The sequence below is a fragment of the Plecotus auritus genome (assembly GCF_963455305.1).
Source record: "Plecotus auritus genome assembly, chromosome: 1".
NCBI lineage: Eukaryota > Metazoa > Chordata > Mammalia > Chiroptera > Vespertilionidae > Plecotus > Plecotus auritus.
Genome location: NC_137770.1, coordinates 41,933,063 through 41,954,855, shown reverse-complemented (window position 1 = coordinate 41,954,855; position 21,793 = coordinate 41,933,063). Strand labels below are relative to the sequence as shown.

At 38.4% G+C, this 21,793-nt stretch overlaps 1 protein-coding gene across 1 annotated transcript in view; it reads right to left on the bottom strand.

Annotated features, from left to right (window-relative positions):
- The window catches only part of DLGAP5 (DLG associated protein 5), a 41,956-nt gene that overhangs the window by 10,623 nt on the left and 9,540 nt on the right, over positions 1-21,793 (bottom strand). The window contains exons 5-15 of the mRNA XM_080643304.1: positions 20,722-20,806; positions 20,507-20,629; positions 16,736-16,806; positions 13,927-14,189; positions 13,049-13,176; positions 12,546-12,669; positions 10,139-10,224; positions 9,259-9,419; positions 5,752-5,844; positions 2,711-2,930; positions 288-480 (exon numbers count right to left, since the gene is read on the bottom strand). Of these exons, the coding sequence (XP_080499430.1) occupies positions 288-480; positions 2,711-2,930; positions 5,752-5,844; positions 9,259-9,419; positions 10,139-10,224; positions 12,546-12,669; positions 13,049-13,176; positions 13,927-14,189; positions 16,736-16,806; positions 20,507-20,629; positions 20,722-20,806 (1,547 nt within the window). The remainder of the gene's footprint in view (positions 1-287; positions 481-2,710; positions 2,931-5,751; positions 5,845-9,258; positions 9,420-10,138; positions 10,225-12,545; positions 12,670-13,048; positions 13,177-13,926; positions 14,190-16,735; positions 16,807-20,506; positions 20,630-20,721; positions 20,807-21,793) is intronic.

Sequence of the window (21,793 nt, the reverse complement as noted above, 5' to 3'; positions counted from 1 at the left end):
TGTGTCTCTCTCATGTTGATGTGTCTCTGTTTCTCTTTCTTTCTCTCTCTCTCTCCCCAGCCTCCTTCCTCCCCTTCCACTGTCTCTAGATATCAATGAAAAAAATATCCTCAGGTGAGGATTAAAAACAAAACAGTAATTTTCATTTGTTTCCCCTATTTCAAAGTAATATGGACATTGTGAAATTAAATTAAAAATATGTCTTGCATATTTTACCAGGTTAACAATCTGAAATAGCATTTAATGTCAATATCTATTAAACTCTTAATAACACATTAAAGAACTACCTGTTTTCAGGAATATTTGAAAGCAAAGTCTTCTCATCAGCATGTTCCCTTCGGGTACTCTGAGGACCAGGATTCTCTGGTGACACAGTCTGGCTTAGAAGGCCCAGATCAGCCCTGCCGCCAGACACAGCTTTGCTGACAGAAGTAGGTGTCCTAAGTCTTTGAGAAAGATGTTCAGAAGAGATAGAAAGTCCTAGAAGATGAGAGAAATCACCTCAATATCAAAAGTTCTTTCATTTACTTTTCATTATAACTAGGAAGGCAGTAAAAATTCTTCCAACTCCCCTACCAAGTACTCTCTTTCTCCTGTAAAATAATGTTTGTTGAAGTCAAATGCCCAGGACCTTCAGTTAAAGACAGTATTGAACACACACATTACACTCTGCTTCATCTCGACATCCCACTACAGTAAGCAGGAAGAGATCAACTTAAAAGGCAGAATGCTACAAAGACCAAGGAAACTGAAAAAAAGAAAATAACCAGAAAATTTTGGAAGCTGAGGAGTAGACGGGTGAGTAGAATTTTACTTAGTAGACTCAAGAAAAGAAATCCTAAGGAACTAGTTAGGAAGGATGAGAACCCAATTTATCCCACAGCACCCCTCAAAAAAGCTGGTGGCCTAGCCCTGACCGGTTTGGCTCAGTGGATAGAGCGTCGGCCTGCGGACTGAAAGGTCCCGGGTTCGATTCCAGTCGAGGGCATGTACCTTGGTTGCCGGCACATCCCCAGTAGGAGGTGTGCAGGAGGCAGCTGATCAATGTTTCTCTCTCATCGATATTTCTGACTTTCTATCCCTCTCCCTTCCTCTCTGTAAAAAATCAATAAAATATATTTAAAAAAAAAAAAAAAAAAAAAGCTGGTGGCCTCAAGTTTCTCTGGAAGTAGAGATGAAGATGGAGCTAAAACAAGATTGGTTCAAAGTCACTTCAAAGAACAATTAGAGCCCAGGTTTCTTTCCTCATTCTGCACAGCTGGGCAACTGTCATCATCCCCTCCCACCACCAATATCAGAATACTGGAGGCTTATTTTCCCAAAAAAGGAAACAGAGGGTCTCTGACTTAGGGATAACAGGTAAGGCTAAAAGATGGGTACTATATGGAAAACAAGGGGATTAAGTGAGCATTTACAAATAAGCTGCTGAGACACTCAGGTTACCTCCCCACACAGCTCCTGAAAGACTGGCAGCCAGAATTATACCCTCCAGGCAACAGACTAAAAGAACGTTCTCTGGGGAATCTAGCCCAAGAGAAAAGACAAAAACAGTGATATGCAGGTTCCCAGCATGAGGGCACAGCTAAACCACCCACGGTAAGGATCCTGCCTGCAACCATGAGCAGGCTGTGAACAATCACCAGCATCCGAGGAAAGCCTCTAATGTGAGAGAGAAACCAAAACCAAACGGATGAAAGTATCTTGGAACAAACACTGACGACACAGGGGGAGGAAACATAAAAGCTATCATTAATGCCCGCAGAAAGATAAGATAGTGCAGTTATGAAACAAGTACAGACTGTAATAAAATGAAACATCCAAAGAATGAGAAAGAACTATTGGGAATTAAAAACATGATAGCTAACATGAAGTTGAGGAAATCCAGAAAGTAGGAGAAAACAAGCACAGGAAAGAAATATAAAAGTAATCTCTTTACCAGGAGGAAAAATATGTATTTTTGAAGAAAAAGATCAGAGAGAAAACAGGCGAGTAAATCAAAGGAATAATTCAAGAAAAAAAAACTACACTTGTTTAGAGAGGGCTGTAAACAAGACTCTGAAACTCTGTGAAGAATTACTAATCACTATGCTGTACACCTGAAACTAATATAAATAAATTCAATCAAGATAAATAAATCCAATCTAATAAAGATAGTCTTTGAAAAATATATCCCAAGTTAAAAAATTTGAAGAATTGTTTCCTGAAATACTAAAAACTGGTTTCACTGGAATTTTTTAAAGTTAGGAAATTAGTATACTTACTTGTCCCCAACAGATCAAAATTTTCATACAAATGAAAATAAAATCAAAACCACCTGTAAGTTTCATTTTAAAGCACAGCTAGAGCTGTGATGTGATAGCTCGTTGCATTTAAATTCTAATCCAATTTCCAACTAAGAAAATCCCTAATTTCTCATGCTCCCATTATCTTCCTTACCTCTTAGGATCCTTAACCTACCTCACAGGATTGTGGGGGTTAATATTAACAGATGTGAAATCACTTAGAAAACATAAAAGCAATTTCAGAAGATAAATCACACTTAAAGTACCCATCCAAATATGTTTTGCATGTGTTTGTGAGTGAGTATGTAGTCTATTTTCCAGAAACCACAGAGTGCTTGTATCCCTTCGTGTGAAAACTATCTTTCACTTCCTATACAACCTCACATCCAATCCAAATATTTCTCTTTAGTTTCAGCAGAAAAACTAACCTGAGAATGATTTAACGGGACTTTCAACTCTGAAAAAGCCAGCATCAAACACAATTTTATCAACTTCCTTTGGTACTACAGAGGCTGCTGCCTCAGCATGTTCTTCCTGCTTAATTCTCTCTCTCATTGCATTTTTTATGGCAGCGAGGCGATTTCTAGCTGCAATTCTTCCACCATCGTCCTGTTTTGGTTTACTTGCTATACCCGAGATGACTTTTTTCTGCAAAAAGAAATGATGGAATTTATTAAAGCTACTCATTACTACCTCATACGAAAAATAAAGCATACATAAAATATTTCCCACATTCATCATATACTTATCAACTTCCTCGTGTGTGCTAAAAATGTTGGGGGTCAAAAGGTAAAGGACAAAGTTCTTGCTCTCAAGGAGTTCACAACTTCATGGTGGAAGAACTAAATAAGGACACTGAGAGGGACAAATGTTGTGTTAGAGACAAATTCAGAGGGCTGAGAACATAGGGATAACACTTAAATCAATCTCAGAGGCATCGAGAAAGGCTTGCAGGAAGTAGCACCTAGGCTAAAATCACAGTTAGCCAGGCTAAAAAGTGATGTGAGGGAAGGGCTAGAAAATAGTATGTCTGCAAAACCAGAAGCAAAAGAAAGCATAGAGGAGTTGGCAAGAGATCCACAACAGCTAGATTATAAAATCCCTTACATGTTACGCAGCCACATTTATACAGAAAACAAAGGAATAGAGATTATTGATGATTTTTAATCATGAGATTAAGATTATTGCATTTGTATTTTAAAAAGGTCACTCTGGCTATAGCCTAGAGAATAGACTGGAAAGTTACAAGCAAGGGAGAAAGGAGACTGCTACAATGATACTGGGAAAAGATGATGGTAGTTAAATTGAGGAAGAAATGGAAAAATGTGAAGAGATATTTAAGAGGCCCAACTGAGAGGACTTAGTGTATTAGATGGGTGTGGAGTGGAGATAGTGAAATAGAGAAAGAACCAAAGAACATATCAGGTTTCTATTTTGGTGGGACTATAATAGCATTCTGTGAGACAGGGAAACATCAGTGTGTGTGGAGGTGATTTCAGTTTGAGATACACTGATTTAAGGTATGGTGAGTCAGGATACATAGAACTTAGCAGTAAGTATGGTCTGATTTTGAGAATCATGACAGGGTGGGCAGGCTTTCACAGGAAGAATATGGAAGGAGAGAAGAGAGTTGAGGTAGGAATTCTGAATATGACAAACTTTGAAGAAATAAATGAAAAAGAAAAAACTTGCAAACATAACTAAAGAGGTAGGAAGAAAATCAGTATAACATAATTTTAAGAAAGCAAGTACACTGTGTTTAATACTGCAGAAGGATCATTTTATAATTAAATGTCTGGTAACATCAGCAACTACTGGATCAATAACCTTGGTGATATCTGTTCTAGAGGCATAAAGAGGGGTCAAGCTGAATTGCAGTGAGTTGGAGAAATAAATGGTAACCCAAATAGTATGAACAACTTTTTCAGGAAGCTTGTCTGTCATTGCAAGAAAAATGGCAAAGATGTACAGATAACTAGAGGGAGGTGTGGACAACACAAGTTTGTTTTTCCTTTTTTTAATAGAAACAAATGTAAGATCCTAAACATGTCTAAAAACTGATGGGGAAAAAGGGAAAGAGAGAAAACAAAGCTAACTGATGGAATAAGACGTCAATGAACAAGAAGTAGGATGGAATGGTATCAAAGTACAGATAAAAGATTCATTTTATTTGATTTGATCATCTTAACAGTGGCCTATAAAATAAAATAGAAGGAGAGAGACATCTGGTGATAAGGGGAAGAATTGCAAGGCTCTGAAGTAATGCTATACTCATACAACTATTATCTAGATCCCTGATATTAATGTTTCCATGACTCAATAAGAAATACCCAAAGTAGCTTCAAAGTATTCAAGCATCCTTCACTCTTTAGCAGATTTTAAATTCATTCAGTCTATTTCATCACTGTCCTCAGAATATTTGTCATGAGACTTAATTACTACAATAATTTTATAACAAGGTTCTCTCAATACTTTAACATCTTTAACAGATTCAAAACAGAGTTTTTATTTAGATTACATAGCATAATAAAAAACCAACCTAGAAACCTGATTTTATAAACAAAGGCATTTTTCTAAAATCTAAAAGAAAAACTGGCAATACTCTAGGGTAGTTTGAGAAGTTTCCATTTGAACCAAAAACTTTGAGTTAAAACATTACTAGAAAAAAGAAATTACTACAAATAGATTAAGAACAGACTCTATCATGTTAACAAAAAGAATTTTATAGAGAAAAGTAACAGGAAATTTTATAAGAAAGTAAATGGAAGAAGGTAGATGTTCTAAAGAGCCACTGTTCCTCTTTTCTATTTAAAAAATTATTTCCATTTTGAAATATATTACACAAAAGGGTATATATAACAGAGAGGCGGCATAGCCTACTGCAGTGGTCGGCAAACTGCGGCTCTGTTGACTAATGAGTTTGCCGACCACTGGTCTACTGGTTAAGAACAAGGATTCTGGACTGAGAAAATGTGGCCAGAAACCCAGCTCCAACCTGGACAAGTGATTTAATCTTTCTGGGCCTCAGATCCCTCAACTGTGAAATGGGGATAACAGTACCCATCTCATAGGATTGTTGTGAAGCTTAAATGAGTTAATACATGTAAGGTACTTGGAAAAATACTTGGTACCATATAAATTATCTACTACTACTAGTGATACAGAAAATATATAAGCATAGTTTAAAGAGTAAAACAAATATGCACATATTCACTACGTAGCAACTTAGAAGCTCTCAGAGAGCCCTAATTCAATCACAGCCCCTCCCTCTCTCCCTCCAGAGATAACTGTTCTGAATTTTGTGTTGATCATTTCCTTATTCTTTCTTCAAAGACAATCAGTTTATTGTAAGTAATATATGGAACTCATTTTGTAAAATGATGAAAAATCTGAAGCTAAATGTTTTTAAAGCTTGAAAATAAAAATTCATTAAAGTAGAAGAGTCTATATTAGAAAATCACAAACTCACCCGAAAGACCTTTTTGCTTATATTATTATTATTTTGCCACCCAGAGTCCTCAAGTTTGGTCAGATTATTGAACTTCTGGTTTACATCTTCTATCTGTTAATAAATAAAGCACAAGCTTATCAGTTTAATGCTAACCATATTATATATAACAAACTAATGAACTGAGACTTCAAAAAAAATTGAGAGTGGCTTGGATTGGTGACATATAAAATTAGATTAAATCATTCTCAATTTAGTATTCAAATGAAGAATTCTTATGGTAAAATTGTTCATTACTTTTGGTCTTATAAACCTCCACAATCTACATAAATCATGTCATATATGAATAACTCCCCTAAGTTATTTTTGATGACTAAAACGGTAAGATAATATATTCCAAGTTATGCAAGGTGAACAAAATAACTGTCTCTTTTTAAACAGTTTATCTATTCTCCTACTCAAGGATATATATTGGTTGCTTCCCAGTTTGGGCAATTAAGCTGCTATAAACATCTGTGCACATGTTTTTGTGTGGACGTATGTTTTCAACTCTTATGGGTAAATACGAAAAAGTATAATTGCTGAATCCTATGGTAAGAGTATGTTTAGTTTTGTAAGAAACTGCCAAGCTGTCTTTCAAAGGGGTTGTACCATTTTGCGTTCCCACCAGCAATGAATGAGAGTTCTTATTGCTTTCCATCCTCACCAGCACTTGGTGCTATCAGTGGTTTAGATTTTATTTTTAATATATTTTTACTGATTTTAGAGAGGAAGAGAGAGGGGAGAGAGATAGAAACATCAATGATGAGAGAGAATCATTGATCGGCTGCCTCCTGCACACCCCCTACTGGGGATCAAGCCCACAAACCAGGCATGTGCCCTTGACCAGAACTGAGCCCGGGACCCTTCAGTCCGCAGGCCAATGCTCTAGCCACTGAGCCAAACCAGCTAGCAGTGGTTTAGATTTTTGTAATTCTAGTAGGTATGTAGTGGTATCTCACTGTAGTTATAATTGGCAATTCCGTAATGATATGCTGACCTGCTGTATATACCTTCTTTGGTAAAGTGTCTGTTCAGGTCTTTTACCTGTTTTTAAATCAGGTTGTTTATTTTCTTATTGTTGAGTTTTAAGAGGTCTCTGTATATTTTGGAAACCAGTCCTTTATCAAATGTGTCTTTGGTAAAGATTTTCTCCCAACCTGTGGCTTGCCTTCTCATTCTCTTGACACAAACTCATTTTAAAAGATTCAAATAATGTACTAGCAGCAGGATGGGAATGTATGATCCCCATTCTTCTGGTATTTCCAGTCTCTTCCAAAGTGGTAGTCACTGTCAACAGCTTGGTAAACATGTTTTGAGTCCCCTTACTATGCATCTATACACATACCTACTCACAATCTCTCCTTAAAAAATTGTATAATATGTAGATGGTACTTCAATACAGCTCTTTAAAAATAAATAAATTCTATATAATAAAGAAGTAATATGCAAATTGACAATCACTCCGAAACACAAGATGGCCGCCCCCATGTGGTCAAAGATGGCTGTCCCCATGTGGACACAAGATGGCCGCCACAAGATGGCCAGCAGGGGAGGGCAGTTGTGGGTGATCAGGCCAGCAGGGGAGGGCAGTTGGGAGGGACCAGGCCTGCAAGGGAGGGCAGTTGGGGGCGATCAGGCCTGCAGGGGAAGGCAGTTAGGGGTGACTGGGCCTGCAGGGGAGGGCAGCTGGGGGGAACCAGGCTTACAGGGAAGGGCAGTTGGAGGCAACCAGGCCTGCAGGGGAGAGCAGTGGGGGGGACCGGGCCTGCAGGGGAGGGCAGTTAGGGGTGACTGGCAGGGGAGGGCAGTTAGGGGTGAACAGGCTGGCAAGGGAGGGCAGTTAGGAGTAACTGGGTCAGCAGGGGAGGGCAGTTGGGGGCGACCAGGCCAGCAGGGGAGGCAGTTAGGGGCGACCAGACCTGCAGGGGAGGGCAATTGGGGGCGACCAGGCTGGCAAGGGAGGGCAGTTAGGGGTGACCGGGTCAGCAGGGGAGGGCAGTTGAGGGCAACCAGGCTGGCAGGGGAGGGCAGTTGGAGGCGACCAGGCCTGCAGGGGAGGGCAGTTAGGGGCAATTGGGCTGGCAGGGGAGCAGTTAGGCGTTGATCAGGCTGGCAGGAGAGTGGTTAGGGGTGATCAGGCTGGCAGGCAGAAGCAGGTAGGGGCAATCAGGCAGACAGGCGAGTGGTTGGGAGCCAGCCGTCCTGGATTGTGAGAGGGATGTCCGACTACCTGGTGGGATCAGGCCTAAACGGGCAATCGGACATCCCTCGAGCGGTCCCAGATTGGAGAGGGTGCAGGCTGGGCTGAGGGACACCCCCCACCCTGTATGAATTTCGTGCACTGGGCCTCTAGTAAATAAATAAATAAATACCCCAGGAGCCAACTTGAAGAGGTCCCACACTGGCCAAAGCTGGAAAATGAGCATCAGTAAAGATAATAATTATAGGGGGCTGGATGGGGACAGGCTAAGGGGGGAACAAGGAGATATCTGTAATAGTGTCAACAATAAAAATAACATTTGAAAAAAACGATAAAAAGGATAAACAATGCAAACACATCAAATACCTTTAAATTTAGAAATAATGATACTTAAAAACAAATGTAAGTAGTCATCACTAAAGGATGCTAGTAAACTAATTATTATGAAAACTGATAAATATATTAAAACTGGTAATAAAGTAATACATTATGATGAGTAATGATTGTTAGCTACTAGTTATTGAAAGAGTATTTTATCTGCTTATTTCTGAAATAAGCTCAAAAAGCTAGAAAGTGTCATCTCCTCCACACCTTTACTGATCTTCCTAGTAATTCCCTCTATCACAGCATTTTTTACATTAGATTGGAATTGCATGTCGTATCTGACTCACTAATGTGCCTTATTAACAACTCCTAGTACAGTGCCTGGCACAGTAGGGACTAGACAACAGCTTGATGAACTGAAATACTAAAGACTAGAGTTACTCATTTTCTCACATGTGTATAATCATTATAGACTATTCAACAGTTGACTAATCTCAATTTCCAACTCATATAGAAATTATCTTGACAATATGGGGAGGGGGGACATCAGTCATAAAATATAGACAGTGCTGCCGAAACCGGTTTGGCTCAGTGGATAGAGCGTCGGCCTGCGGACTGAAGGGTCCCAGGTTCGATTCCGGTCAAGGGCATGTACCTTGGTTGCGGGCACATCCCCAGTGGGAGGTGTGCAGGAGGCAGCTGATCAATGTTTCTCTCTCATCAATGTTTCTAGCTCTCTATCCCTCTCCCTTCCTCTGTGTAAAATATCAATAAAATATATTTAAAAAAATATATATAGACAGTGCTTTACAGTTTATAAAGGTGCTATGTAATATCTCATTTACTATTATAGGTATCTAAGCAGCTACTAATACCTCCATTTTACTACTGTTATCTCACTTAAAGAAAAAAAGAAAAGACCAGACTCAAAGTTAGAGTGTTCAAAATACTTGACAACGTACCTGGAAACTAACCATGTCCCAAAATCCATCCAGATCTGTACAGGTAGTCTCCTTTTCACCTCGTTTATATTCACAATCATCCACTAGGCCTTCAAACTGTTTGAACCTTTCTTTCATAAGGAGTCTTGTTTGACCAACTGTTGTGCGAATAAGATCTTTAGCTAAAGGAAATACAAGGTTTTTAAAAGTTAAAGGACAAAGCATGACCTTTATTGCAAAGCCAACCAACTGATAAGACCTTACCCTAAATACCCTAGGGCTTGCAGAATCAAATTCTTACCTTAAAGCAAAACAAAAATTTCTTCTACAAAGTGTTGTCATATAAATACTGTTCCATATTGATTTAAGTAATTTTCATTCAGAAAATATTTTTATATAATTAAACAATACCAGATATGGATGTCACTCATTAAGTCATATGAAGAAAAGCTGATAATAAAAAAGGCAAATGTCTAATTCTCAAGAATGACAATTAATATTCTAGCCCAGCTGACATGGCTCAGTGGTTGAGCATCGACCTATGAACCAGGATGTCAGCCTGGGTTGCAGGCTCAATCCCCAGTGTGGGGCGTGCAAAAGGCAGCCCATCAATGATTCTCTCTCATTAGTGATGTTTCTCTCTCTCTCTTCCTCTCCCTTCCTCTCTGAAATCAATAAAATATAATGTTTTTAAAAATATTCTAATTATTTACATCTTTTAAGTCATGTATCATTTTAGTAGAGAGATGTTAGTGAACATATATTGAGATATGAAAAAATTCTTGCTTTGTTGAATAAAGTATAAAGTTGGACAACACTAGATTCTTAAAGTTTCAAATCAATGTAACCAAATTAAGATGAACAAAGCTAAAATGTAAAAAATACATAAATGTTCCCTCACCATCATCTGGGATGTCCAATTCAAGCTTCCTGTCCCATTCGAGGCAGTGAGAAGTTAATTTCTCAGTTTCTGATTGGAGAATAAGTCTAAAATTATGACATACATTTCAGTTGTACAAATGTTTCTGACACTAATATCTAAGCATTAGCATTATGACATTTATAAAATATTAATTTCCCAGAGGTGATTTTATGAACTGTGATATATTAAAACCCAAACAATACAAGTGCATATACTACATATATATCCATCCTTCTACATAAAAAACTTATTTGGATGATTAATGCCAAGAACCACTTTTCACGCTAATCTTTCTAGTTTTTCTATTCTTATTTTTCAGAAGCTGAACAGAAAGAATCAGACATCCTATAGTTCTTAGTTCTCTGTTACCATCTATGAAATTAAGACCAATCCAACTACCAAGAGTAAGTTGAAGATAAAAACGGTTAAGTCTGGAATTTCAGTGATAGAGCCTTAAAGATTCTCTGATTATTAAACTTTGTCCAAAGGCAGTGGTTCTCAACTGGAGTCAATTTTGTACCCTCATCCCCCTTACCACCGACATCTGACAATGTCTAGAGACATTTTTTGGTGTGTGTGTGTGTGTGTGTGTGTGTGTGTGTGTGTGTGTGTTTAGGAGGCTTTTTTTTTTGTCTTGAACTAGCGGCGTGCTACTGGCCAGGGAAGCTACAAGACATGTGTAGAGGACCCCTCCCCATACACACACCCAATGAGAATTATCCAGTCCAAAATGTCAACATGCCAAGGTTGAGAAACCCTGGCCTAAGGTAAATTGAATGTGACATAAAAGAGAACAATTTAATTAATGAGAAAGGAGACTTGGCTTAGATCTGACATTATTTAGTTGGCAATGTCTAGAGCAGGGGTGGGCAAACTTTTTTACTCGAGGGCCACAATGGGTTCTTAAACTGGACCGAAGGGCCGGAACAAAAGCATGGATGGAGTGTTTGTGTGAACTAATATAAATTCAAAGTAAAGGAGCGGAGGGGAGAGCAAGAGAACCCTCCGCTCTTTCGGCGCCACGGCTGGATAGAACAGCAGAACGGGCCGGATCCGGCCCTCGGGCCGTAGTTTGCCCACGGCTGGTCTAGAGGCATTGCTTATCCTCTCAGTTGAACAACACAATGGACTAGGTAATCTCTAAAATCCCTTACAATTCTAAAACCTTATGTTATAAAAACAATTAAAATGGCTCTCAAACATATAAAAAAGATGACTCATTCATCATATAGCAAATGAATATTAAAACTACAGCAAGATATTATTCATATCTATTTGATTGGCAAAGCTCAAAAATTTATTAATATTGCATTTGTAAAAGGTATTAGAATTTTCCTGCTACATTCACTCAAGAATAATAGTATGTAACTACTTCCTATGTGATGTGCTGGCGTCTTTCTCCAATTGCAGCACTCTGATTTGTTTCCAAGAGATTTAGGTAACATGAATTCTGTTAATTTTCACTCTTCCCAGTTGGAGAAACGATCCCATCTCATGATTTAGTGGGCCAAAGAGCCTCCTATCATCTCCCACTATCCATCCTATATAATAAAGATGTAATATGCAAATGGTCATTAACGACCAGATCACGGATCAGCAGGAGGGTGGGGCAGCGGTGAGCTACAGGAGGGGGCAGGGCAGCAGGCTATGGGGGCGGGGGGAGGGAGGGGGAAAGAGGCCGGGGAGGCAGAGGGAGCTACAGGAGGGTGGGGCAGCGGGCGGAGAGCTACAGGAGGGCAGCAGTGAGCTACTGGCAAGCTACTGGTGCACCGATTCATGCGCAGGACTACTAGTCTTTTATAAAGTAAACATTAACTTGGTTTCTTGGAGGAGGGGGTGAAAACAGAAATTCCCATACCTTGCTGGAGGGAATGTCAATAAAGATCTTTATGTGAAAGAACTGAAAAGCATACAAGGTTTTCTTTGAAGCACACCCTCGCCTTTCTGTTCCCCCTCTTCTTCTCTACAGACATGTTAGCCTTTCCTTCTCCTAAGCTCCAAGGGCCCTTCTTTTGTTTCTATAACTTGTTTCCTGAGCCTGCGCAGCCCAGCTGGCTCACTTCTACTACCTCTGTAACTTTCTAAAGTAACTTTCTTTTATAATTTGAAAAAAAAAAACATGTTTCTGTTTGTCTACATATGCATTATCCATCTCTGGAAATATTCAGAAGAAATAACATTTGCCTCCGTGGAAGTTTCTAACTATGGGGTTGGGAGATAGAGTTGGGAAAGGAGACTTCTCATATGTACCTTTTTCTACCTTTTGAAAATCACCCAAAATCAGTTTCCCCCAAACCAACGATTACATTAAGGTGAAAACAGTTTAATTTTGGTCTTAAATGTCTACGCATTACAAATTTCTTACAGTAGGAACAAATGGACAAACCTGAAATATGGCACATCATGCTGTGGCTGAGATACCTGATCTTCATTTATTTCAAGTGATGGGACTTCTTTTATTGGAAAGCCACTTGAATTTTTAGTAGTATCATTTGTATTTAAGACATTTTCTACAGATTAAAGAAAATATTACATATAAATTTCAAAGCAGCAACTCCTAAAATGGCATCCCCCACAAGACAAAATTTTTTAATCCTACAATTTTTTTCACTGTTGAATTTCAAAACGTTATTTCTGCTTCAATTTCATTCAACACACCACTATGTCTTTCAGTATTTTCATCTCTTCAAATTTAAATTTATGCCCCCTCTTCTCAGTCTGTATTCCTTATATGAACTGTCCCTCTCTCCAGACCTTTTCCTATGCTTTGTAACCTCTACTGACCCTGAGATCACATCCCTGAACTATATGGTGAAGAGGGCTCTAAAATAAATCTGTAGTACATCACAATCCAGAGAAGTAAAAATTTCATTGAAATACCACACATACCTTTATTCCAAACGGTTAGAGAATCCAGAGGATACTGTAATTTATTTGAATCTTGATGTACTGTCTTGGCAGAGTCAATTTTACATTTTTGTGCCAAGATTTCTTTTGTTGTGTCTTGAGTCTTATCACTAAAAACAATAGCAAAAATATACTTCATGAAACATGAACTCCATATATCTGATTAAAGGATCTCAAAAGTATGTTGCTTTTTAAAAACCTGAGATAAAATGGAAATTAGTTTCTATTTTTTTTAAAATGTGTCTATTCTATAAAGGAAAAAGTTTAAAGATCATAGTGAGAATGTCCATCTTTACTAAATGTAATGAGATCCAAAGATTCTGAGGATCTCTTAATAGAACATAAGCACTTAGTAGTCTTGGATGCTGCTGGGCAGTTTCTAGTAAATTTGCAGCCAGCCAGTCTTTGCAAAACAACCTTGTCCTTTCTTTTAAAGATTACAACTCATTTCCTCCCACCCATCCCCTTTGCAAGCCAAGCATTTTTGTCTCTACAGTTTTTCTAAAGTAATACTCAGCAAAATACACAAACAAAAACCCAAACGATGTCTAAACTACAGTATTATAGCAGCTTCTTCTTTCCAAAAATTTATTTCTAAGTATTGTAATAAAGTCACTTATTAAATGCAAAAAACTACAAATTGTATCCTAAAAATGATAATAAGAACACATAGGAAATATCAAAACTGTCAAACATTATTGTAGCCTTCTGAAGAATTTTTTTAAAAGACCAAATTTTCAGGATTTGTAATTACATCATTTACTAACTAAATAACAACTTTAAAAAGCACAAGACAAATCCAAGAAAGGCATTTGTTATCCATCTTAGCAAGGAATCTGCTATTAATATTACATTCTTACACTTCTGTTTTTAAAGGGGTCCAGGTGTAACTGGGTGTCAAGAAAGCATTGGCGCTTCTTGGAGTCATAGGTGTGACTTGATAGGTCTTCAGACCATCTAGTGGCTGGAACATAAAATCTTTAGGTGCGAAGGAATTCTTTCCTTTCATTTTTGCAGTATTTGTGTTAGGTAAGTTTTCCATTTTTGATAAGACTCCATCATTTGTTGCAGTGGTTTCCGAATCCAAATTATCTTCTTCACTATCAACTTGAAAAGAAATTACCTAGATGCAAATAAACAAAATAAAGTGAGAATTTCTCTTCTAGGATATATTTGGCCAATTTTTACAGGCCTGAAAATGTGAAAGTTGAGATATATGTGCCATGTACATAATTTAGGAGTGAAAAACAAATACATCTAAATGTATACAAGGGATTAGAGAATCACCTACACTAAACTATTGCTATGATCCAGAAAGAGAGAGAACCAATCCTATTAAAAGAACTAAATAGTAAGTTTTAGGTATTACAACAAATTGAAATGTATGAAAACTAAGATGGAAAAATTTACTCACCTAACAAACACATATCTTTTTACTTTAATTATAGTGATCATTACAATGGTGTGAGAATCATAAATCCAAAATTTATTGGATGACTACTATTGTCAAGGACCAAATCCTTTATCACATGATCAAAAATATTTTTCAATATGACACAGTAAGATTAACCATATAAAATGTGAAGCATATTTTCTTTTTCAAGTCAATTTAAATGCTACTTGAGTTTTTTTACTGGTAATATAATTGACATTTAATATTATACTAGTTTCAGGTGTACAGCATGATGATTCTATATTTGTGTATTTTGCAAAATAATCACCACACAGTCACAATTTTTTTTCTTGTGATGAGAACTTTTAAGATCTATTGCCTTGGTAATTTTCAAATATATAATGTAGTATAATCTATATCTATCTATCTACATATATAAAAAAGCCTAAATGACCGTTCGACAGGTAGCTATGATGCGCACTGACTACCAGGGGGCAGACGCTCAATGCACAGGATGGAAACATGAAACAGACTGATGAATCTCAGAGGGAAGGGGGAGGGTGGGAAGAAATTAACAAAAGATCTTATATGCATACTAGAGGCCCAGTGCACGAAATTCGTGCATGGAAGGGGGTTCCCTCAGCCCGGCCTACACCCTCTCCAATCCGGAACCCCTTGGTGGATGTCTGACTGCCGGTTTAGGCCCGATCCCTCTCGCAATCCGGGACTGCTGACTCCTAACTTCTCCCCTGCCTGCCTGCCTGATCGCCCCTAATTACTCTGCCTGCCTGCCTAATGCCTGTGACTGCTCCCCTGCCTGCCTGATAGCCCCTAACCACCTCTGCCTGCCTGCCTGATCACCCTAACCACTTCTGCCTGCCTGCCTAATCGCCCCTAACTGCCCTCCCCTGACGGCCTGGTCACCCCTAACCACCTCTGCCTCAGCCCCTGCCACTGTGGCTTTGTCTAGAAGGACGTCCAGATGGATGTCCAGAAGATGTCTGGTCTAATTAGCATATTACCCTTTTATTAGTATAGACTAGAGGCCCAGTGCACAGATTCATGCATCAGCGGGGTCCCTGGGCCTGGCCTGCGGGGATTGGGCCAAAACCGGCAGTCCAACATCCCCCGAAGGGTCCCAGATTGCGAGAGGGCGCAGTTCAGGCCAAGGGACCCCACTGGTGCACAAATCCGTGCATCAGGCCTCTAGTTAACTATAGTTACCATGCTGTACATTATATCCCCAGGACTTACTTATTTAATAACTGGAAGTTTATACCTTTGACCACTTTTAGTCATCCACTTAAACATAATTTTTAGAGGTTTCTATGTATCTGATGCTTAATGAATTATGAACTGAAACCAGAGTATTTCAATCTGGACACAAGTTTAACGGTAACTCTGTCCCTGAGGCCAGCATGAGAATGAAAGTAAAAATGAGTGATATACAGATCATGTATCATAGAAATGTACACTTGAAACCTATATAATCTTATTAAACCAATGTCACCCCAATACATTTCATAAAAAAAAAAAAAAGACAATAACAAAAGAAAAAAAGTGATAATCCTTAAGAAGAAAATCAATCTGAAGGGAGGAGCTCTGAGGTACAGTTGATTGTGAAGATTCACCCTATATTGCCTTCCTGGAGAATCTGTTTGGTTTTCAGTAGAATCTAGTCAGATTTTTATACTTTGACATAACGTTTTTTTGTTTTGTCTTTAAGGTTATGAAATTGTAGTACGGATTATAAACCAAGGGATTGGTCTTCAAAACTGTGGCTTTTTGGAGACTCTACTAATTCCTATGCTAGATGTTACCAGAAATGTTAAGTTACTTAATTCTTCATACTAGTCTATGTAGATATTACATGTTAAACATGGGAAAAGAAATGCATATCTTGTCCAACGTTATATAATTAATTGGGGAATGGAGACAATATTCAAATTCAGGCTTAATTAAATCCAAAGTCAATGCATTTCACCCTTCCCCATCAAAGTTAATTCTCATAGAAAGGTTTCTGTCAACCATGTTCTTCTTATATTTTTTTTTCCTATGTCCGATTAACCAAATTATGTTTTTTCTACCTATAAAGCTCTGAGGATAAGATACCTGAAAACAACAGTAAATCCTCTTATGCTTCTTTATGATTCAAGAGTTTTTAAAACTCATGTAGACTAACTTCTTGAGCAGTTCTGTATGTTTAATTTTAACCTTATGAAAGCAGCAATAAGGTTTCCAAAGTATCTAGAAATAAACAGATGTTTATAGACTACCTTATCAGGTTTAGTTTCTACATTTTTTGCAGGCCTTTCTTGATTTGTTGCTTTTCTTTCTGCTTCATTATCTAAAAAAATAAAATAAAATAAGTCATCCATTTTGACTAGACAGAAAATGCTTCATTTAAAGCACTAGGAAGAGAAACCAAGATGGCGGCATTGGTAAACACCTAAACTGCTGTCTTGCACAACACTTTCAAAACTACAACTAAAAGACAAAATGGACATCATCCAGAACCACAGGAAGGCTACCTGAGTGGAAATTCTACAACTAGAGGGAAAGAGAAAAGCACATTGAGACTCAGAGGAGCTTCAGGAGGAAAAGGTACTGAGACGCGCGTGCAGAGAGGACTGGCAACTGAGTGCGCGGCTGGCTTTCTCAAGCGGGAGGGACACAAAAGCTCCCAAATGCGCTGAACTCCAGTTCTGGGCAAGACTCTGGGGACCCAGACTCATATGGGGTGAAACTGGACTGTCAGGAAAGAGAAAAGCACACTGAGACTCAGAAGAACTGCGGAAGGCAGAGATACCGAAGCTCACATGCGCGCAGAGATGGCGGGCAACTGAGTACTCGGCTGGCTTTCTCAAGCAAAAGGGAGACAAAAGCTCCTGACTGCACTGAACTCTAGCCTGGGCAAGACTCTGGGGACCCAGACTCATTCGGGGAGAAACTGGACTGTCTGGCAGTGGGCGGAACTCGAGGGCAGCTTTCTCTCAGAGGCACTTGCAGCGATTACCACCACGGGACACTGAGACACAGGGGCCTATTAGGGCAGGGCTGACGGGAAACCAATGCTGTCTGCTCCGCCCTGAGATTCCGCCCCATCCAAGCTGAGCACAGAGGCTTTTGCAAGTCTTCTCCCATAAGGGTGTCTCCAGCACAGAAGTTCTCCCAGCGTAGATACAACTGATTCTCACAGACAGTTGGCCTGGAGGTCAATTCCTCCCAGTGATACCAACTACAATCAAGGCTTAACTACAACAAGACTGTGCACACAGCCCACAAAGGGGTGCACCAAGAATGTCCACTTCAGGTAACTGGGAAGGCTGAGCCACTGGGCCCTATAGAACACCTAGCACACAAAGCCACTCTATCAACTCAGGGAAGCAGCCAAAATGCGGAGACAAAGAAACAGGTCACAAATGAAAGAAATGGAAGAAAGCAAACGACTGGATATAGAGTTCAAAATCACGGTTATAAGGTTTTTCAAGAATTTTCTAGAAAAGGCCGATAAATTTAGTGAGACCATCAAGGATATGAAAAAGGACCAACTAGAAATTAAGCATACACTGCTGAAATAAAAAATATTATACAGAGACCCAAAAACAGACTAGAGGATCCCATGAGTCAAGTCAAAGATTTGAAATACAAAGAAGCAAAAAACACTCAACTGGAAAAGCAAAAAGCAAAAAGAATCCAAAAATATGAAGATAGTGTAAGGAGCCTCTGGGACAACTTCAAGCATACCAACATCAGAATTATGGGGGTGCCAGAAGAAGAGAGAGAGCAAGATACTGAAAACCTATTTGAAGAAATAATGACAGAAAACTTCCCCCACCTGGATAAAGAAATAGACTTACAAGTCCAGGAAGCTCACAGAACCCCAAACAAAAGGAATCCAAAGAGGACCACACCAAGACACATCATAATTAAAATGCCAAGAGCAAAAGACAAAGAGAGAATATTAAAAGCAGCAAGAGAAAAACAGTTAATTACCTATAAGGGAGCACCCATACAATTGTCAGCTGATTTCTGAACAGAAACTATGCAGGCCAGACAGGAGTGGCAAGAAATATTCAAAGTGATGAATAGCAAGAACCTACAACCAAGATTACTCTACCCAGCAAAGCTATCATTTAGAATGGAAGGTCAGATAAAGAGCTTCACAGATAAGAAAAAGCTAAAGGAGTTCATCACCACCAAACCAGTATTATATGAAATGCTGAAAGGTATTCTTTAAGAATAGGAAGAAGAAGAAAAAGGTAAGGATAAAAATTATGAACAACAAATACATATCTATCAACAAGTGTATCTAAAAATCAAGTGAATAAAAAAATCTGATGAACAGAATAAACTGGTGAATATGATAGAATCAGGGGCGCCCTGACTGGTTTGGCTCAGTGGATAAAGCATAGGCCTGCGGACTGGGGGGTCCCGGGTTCGATTCCGGTCAAGGGCATGTACCTTGGTTGCGGGCATATCCCCAGTGGGGGGTGTACAGGAGGCAGCTGATCGATGTTTCTAGCTCTCTATCCCTCTCCCTTCCTCTCTGTAAAAAATCAATAAAATTATAAAAAAAAAAATAGAATCAGGGGCATAGAAAGGGAGTGGACTGACAATTCTCAGAGGGAATGGGGTGTGCGGGGTGCAGGAAGAGTCTGGACAAAAATTGTAAACCTATAGATGAGGACAGTGGGGGGGGTAAGGGCAGAGGGTGGGGTGGGAACAGGGTGGAGGGTAGCTATGGGGGAAAAAAGAAGAACAATTGTAATAATCTGAACAATAAAAATTTATTAAATTTAAAAAATAAAAATAAAGCACTAGGGCCTGGCCAACGTAGCTCAGTGATTGAATGTTGACCTATGAACCAGGAGGTCACAGTTTGATTCCAAGTCAGAGCACATGCCCAGGTTGTGGCCTCAATCCCCAGTAGGGGGTGTGCAGGAGGCAGCCAATCAATGATTCTTTTTCATCATTGTTTCTAACCCTCTCTCCCTCTCTCTACCTCTCTGAAATCAATAAAAAATATATTTTTTTAAATTTTATTTTACTGTTTAAAGTATTACAAATAGTAGTACATATGTCTTCTTTTCTTCCCCCATTGACCTTCCCCCGAAAAATATATTTTTTTAAAAAGCAGTAGGTAATTTGGGAAAGGAAACAAAAAAAAGATAACAATAGGAATGTATATCTTAAAGAATTTAATGATTAAAAGTCTTATTATAAAATAAGATAAAAACAAATTAAATTTCATACCAAGTATAGGCCATCTGTTTTAAAAAATAAAACAAGCCCTAGCTGGTTTGGCTCAGTGGACAGAGCATCAGCCTGCGGACTGAAGGGTCCCGGGTTTGATTCAGGTCAGGGGACATGCCCGGGGTTGTGGGTTCGATACCCAGTAGGGGGTGTGCAGGAGGCAGCCGATCAATGGTTCTTTGTCATCATTGATGTTTCTATCTCTCTCTCCCTCTCCCTTCCTCTCTGAAATCAATAAAAACATATTTTTTTAAAAAAGGTGTTAAGGTACTTTACCTTTTGCCTCTGAATATCAAATATATATGGTAGAAAATTAGGAAATTTTTTAAAAAGCACAAAACAACAATAAAAAATAATCACCCAACATTGTATTAGTAATAATCACGTTGACCTCAGGGTACATTTTTCCAGTTGTTTCCTATGTTCACATATTCACATACATATTTTAGAACTGTGCTCATACTGTTCACCTTTTGATGTTTTTCTTTCCCCACTTAATATACCATGAACCATGTTATTAAGCGTTTTTTCATTGTTCTTAAATGTTACACCACCCCATTTTCCAAAAAGATGGACTGTAATTTATTGGTGCTATTAATTCTTCACTTTGAAGCACTGCTTATACCAATTGAGGTATTCCCATGTTCAAGCACCCACTGCTAACTGGATGTTGGGGCACAGAAACTATCTTCAGGTAACTGGAATCTCTCCTTTCCTCCTCTCCTACTCAAGGGAGTACCTCAAGGACCAAAACATTCTAGTTTAGTCATTGACCAAGAAGCAGTTCTTACCATTAGTAGCTCTTGTCACTGGCTTTCTTGTTGTAGTTGATGAGACTGTTCTGGCCATCTGCTTTGCTGCTAGAGTAGCTGATCGAGTCATTCTTATTGATGTGGGCATTTCAGGATGTTCAACTGTGGGGAAAAATAATCAAATCAAATGCTTTTTTTAATTATTAAATTATTGTTATGGCAACATCAGAGCTTATAATTGCTAATATTCCTACCTTTTTTCTCTTTGTTCAACACTTTCTTTTCCGAAGTTGGTCTTTGACCAGATTGAGTTGCTTGAACATCATTCCCAATAGTAATCTATTGAAAAGATTAGGTGCTATGGGATTTAATTGCATAATGAATCAAAACACCACATTTCTAATCTGTAAACTGACCCCCTCATCTGAAATCTGACTATTGCAAATAACCCAGGAAAATATCCACTACCTCAAATAAAATGGGATAAAGAAAAAAGTTTTCCATTATAAATTTTCTTACCACCTTTTTTTAGATTCCTAAAATTTAGAAAATGCTAATAATTCAGCATTTTCTAAATTCTAAATTTTAAACACAACCAAAGCTATTAGAAATAACTGACTATAATCATCTGAGAGTCCTTAAGCAGGCATGTCTTTACTTCAGGACTTTTGAATTTTGTCTAGAAAATCATTCTCCTAGATAGAAAACTCTTTGCCAGAGTTCACTCTTCTATTTCCTTAAAAACTTTATTAAAAATGCTACCATCTCAGTGAGGCCCAATCAAAATTCTACCTAATTCAGTAACCACCATCTCCCTTCTTTTTTTATTCCATCTGACATAATATGTACTTATTTTCTTACTGCCTATCTCAGACAAAAAGAGAATTATTTTGTTCCCTATTATATCCTACCTAGAGCCTAGAAGAACATGGTAGTGATTCAAAACGTATTAGATACATGAACGTTAGCTTCCTCACCTGACAAAGAGACATGCTACTTCCCCCTTCCTCACTTTACTTTTAGTAATCTTCCTAGTAACTTTATCCATCACAGTGCTTTGAAAATCCATAATTTATAATACCCACCCTATATGCTATATATTCCTATCTGCATTTTATGGTGTCATGAACTACATAATAGAAGACTAGTAAACTAACAAACAAAAAAAAAGAGTGTGATTCAAAGACAAAGTTTGGTATAGATTTCATAAGGGATGTCTGGGCAAAGACTACTTTTTAAAAAATTTTTATGATTTCAGAGAGGAAGGGTGAGGGAGTGAGAAATAGAAACATCAATGATGACAGAGAATCATTGATCGGCTGCCTC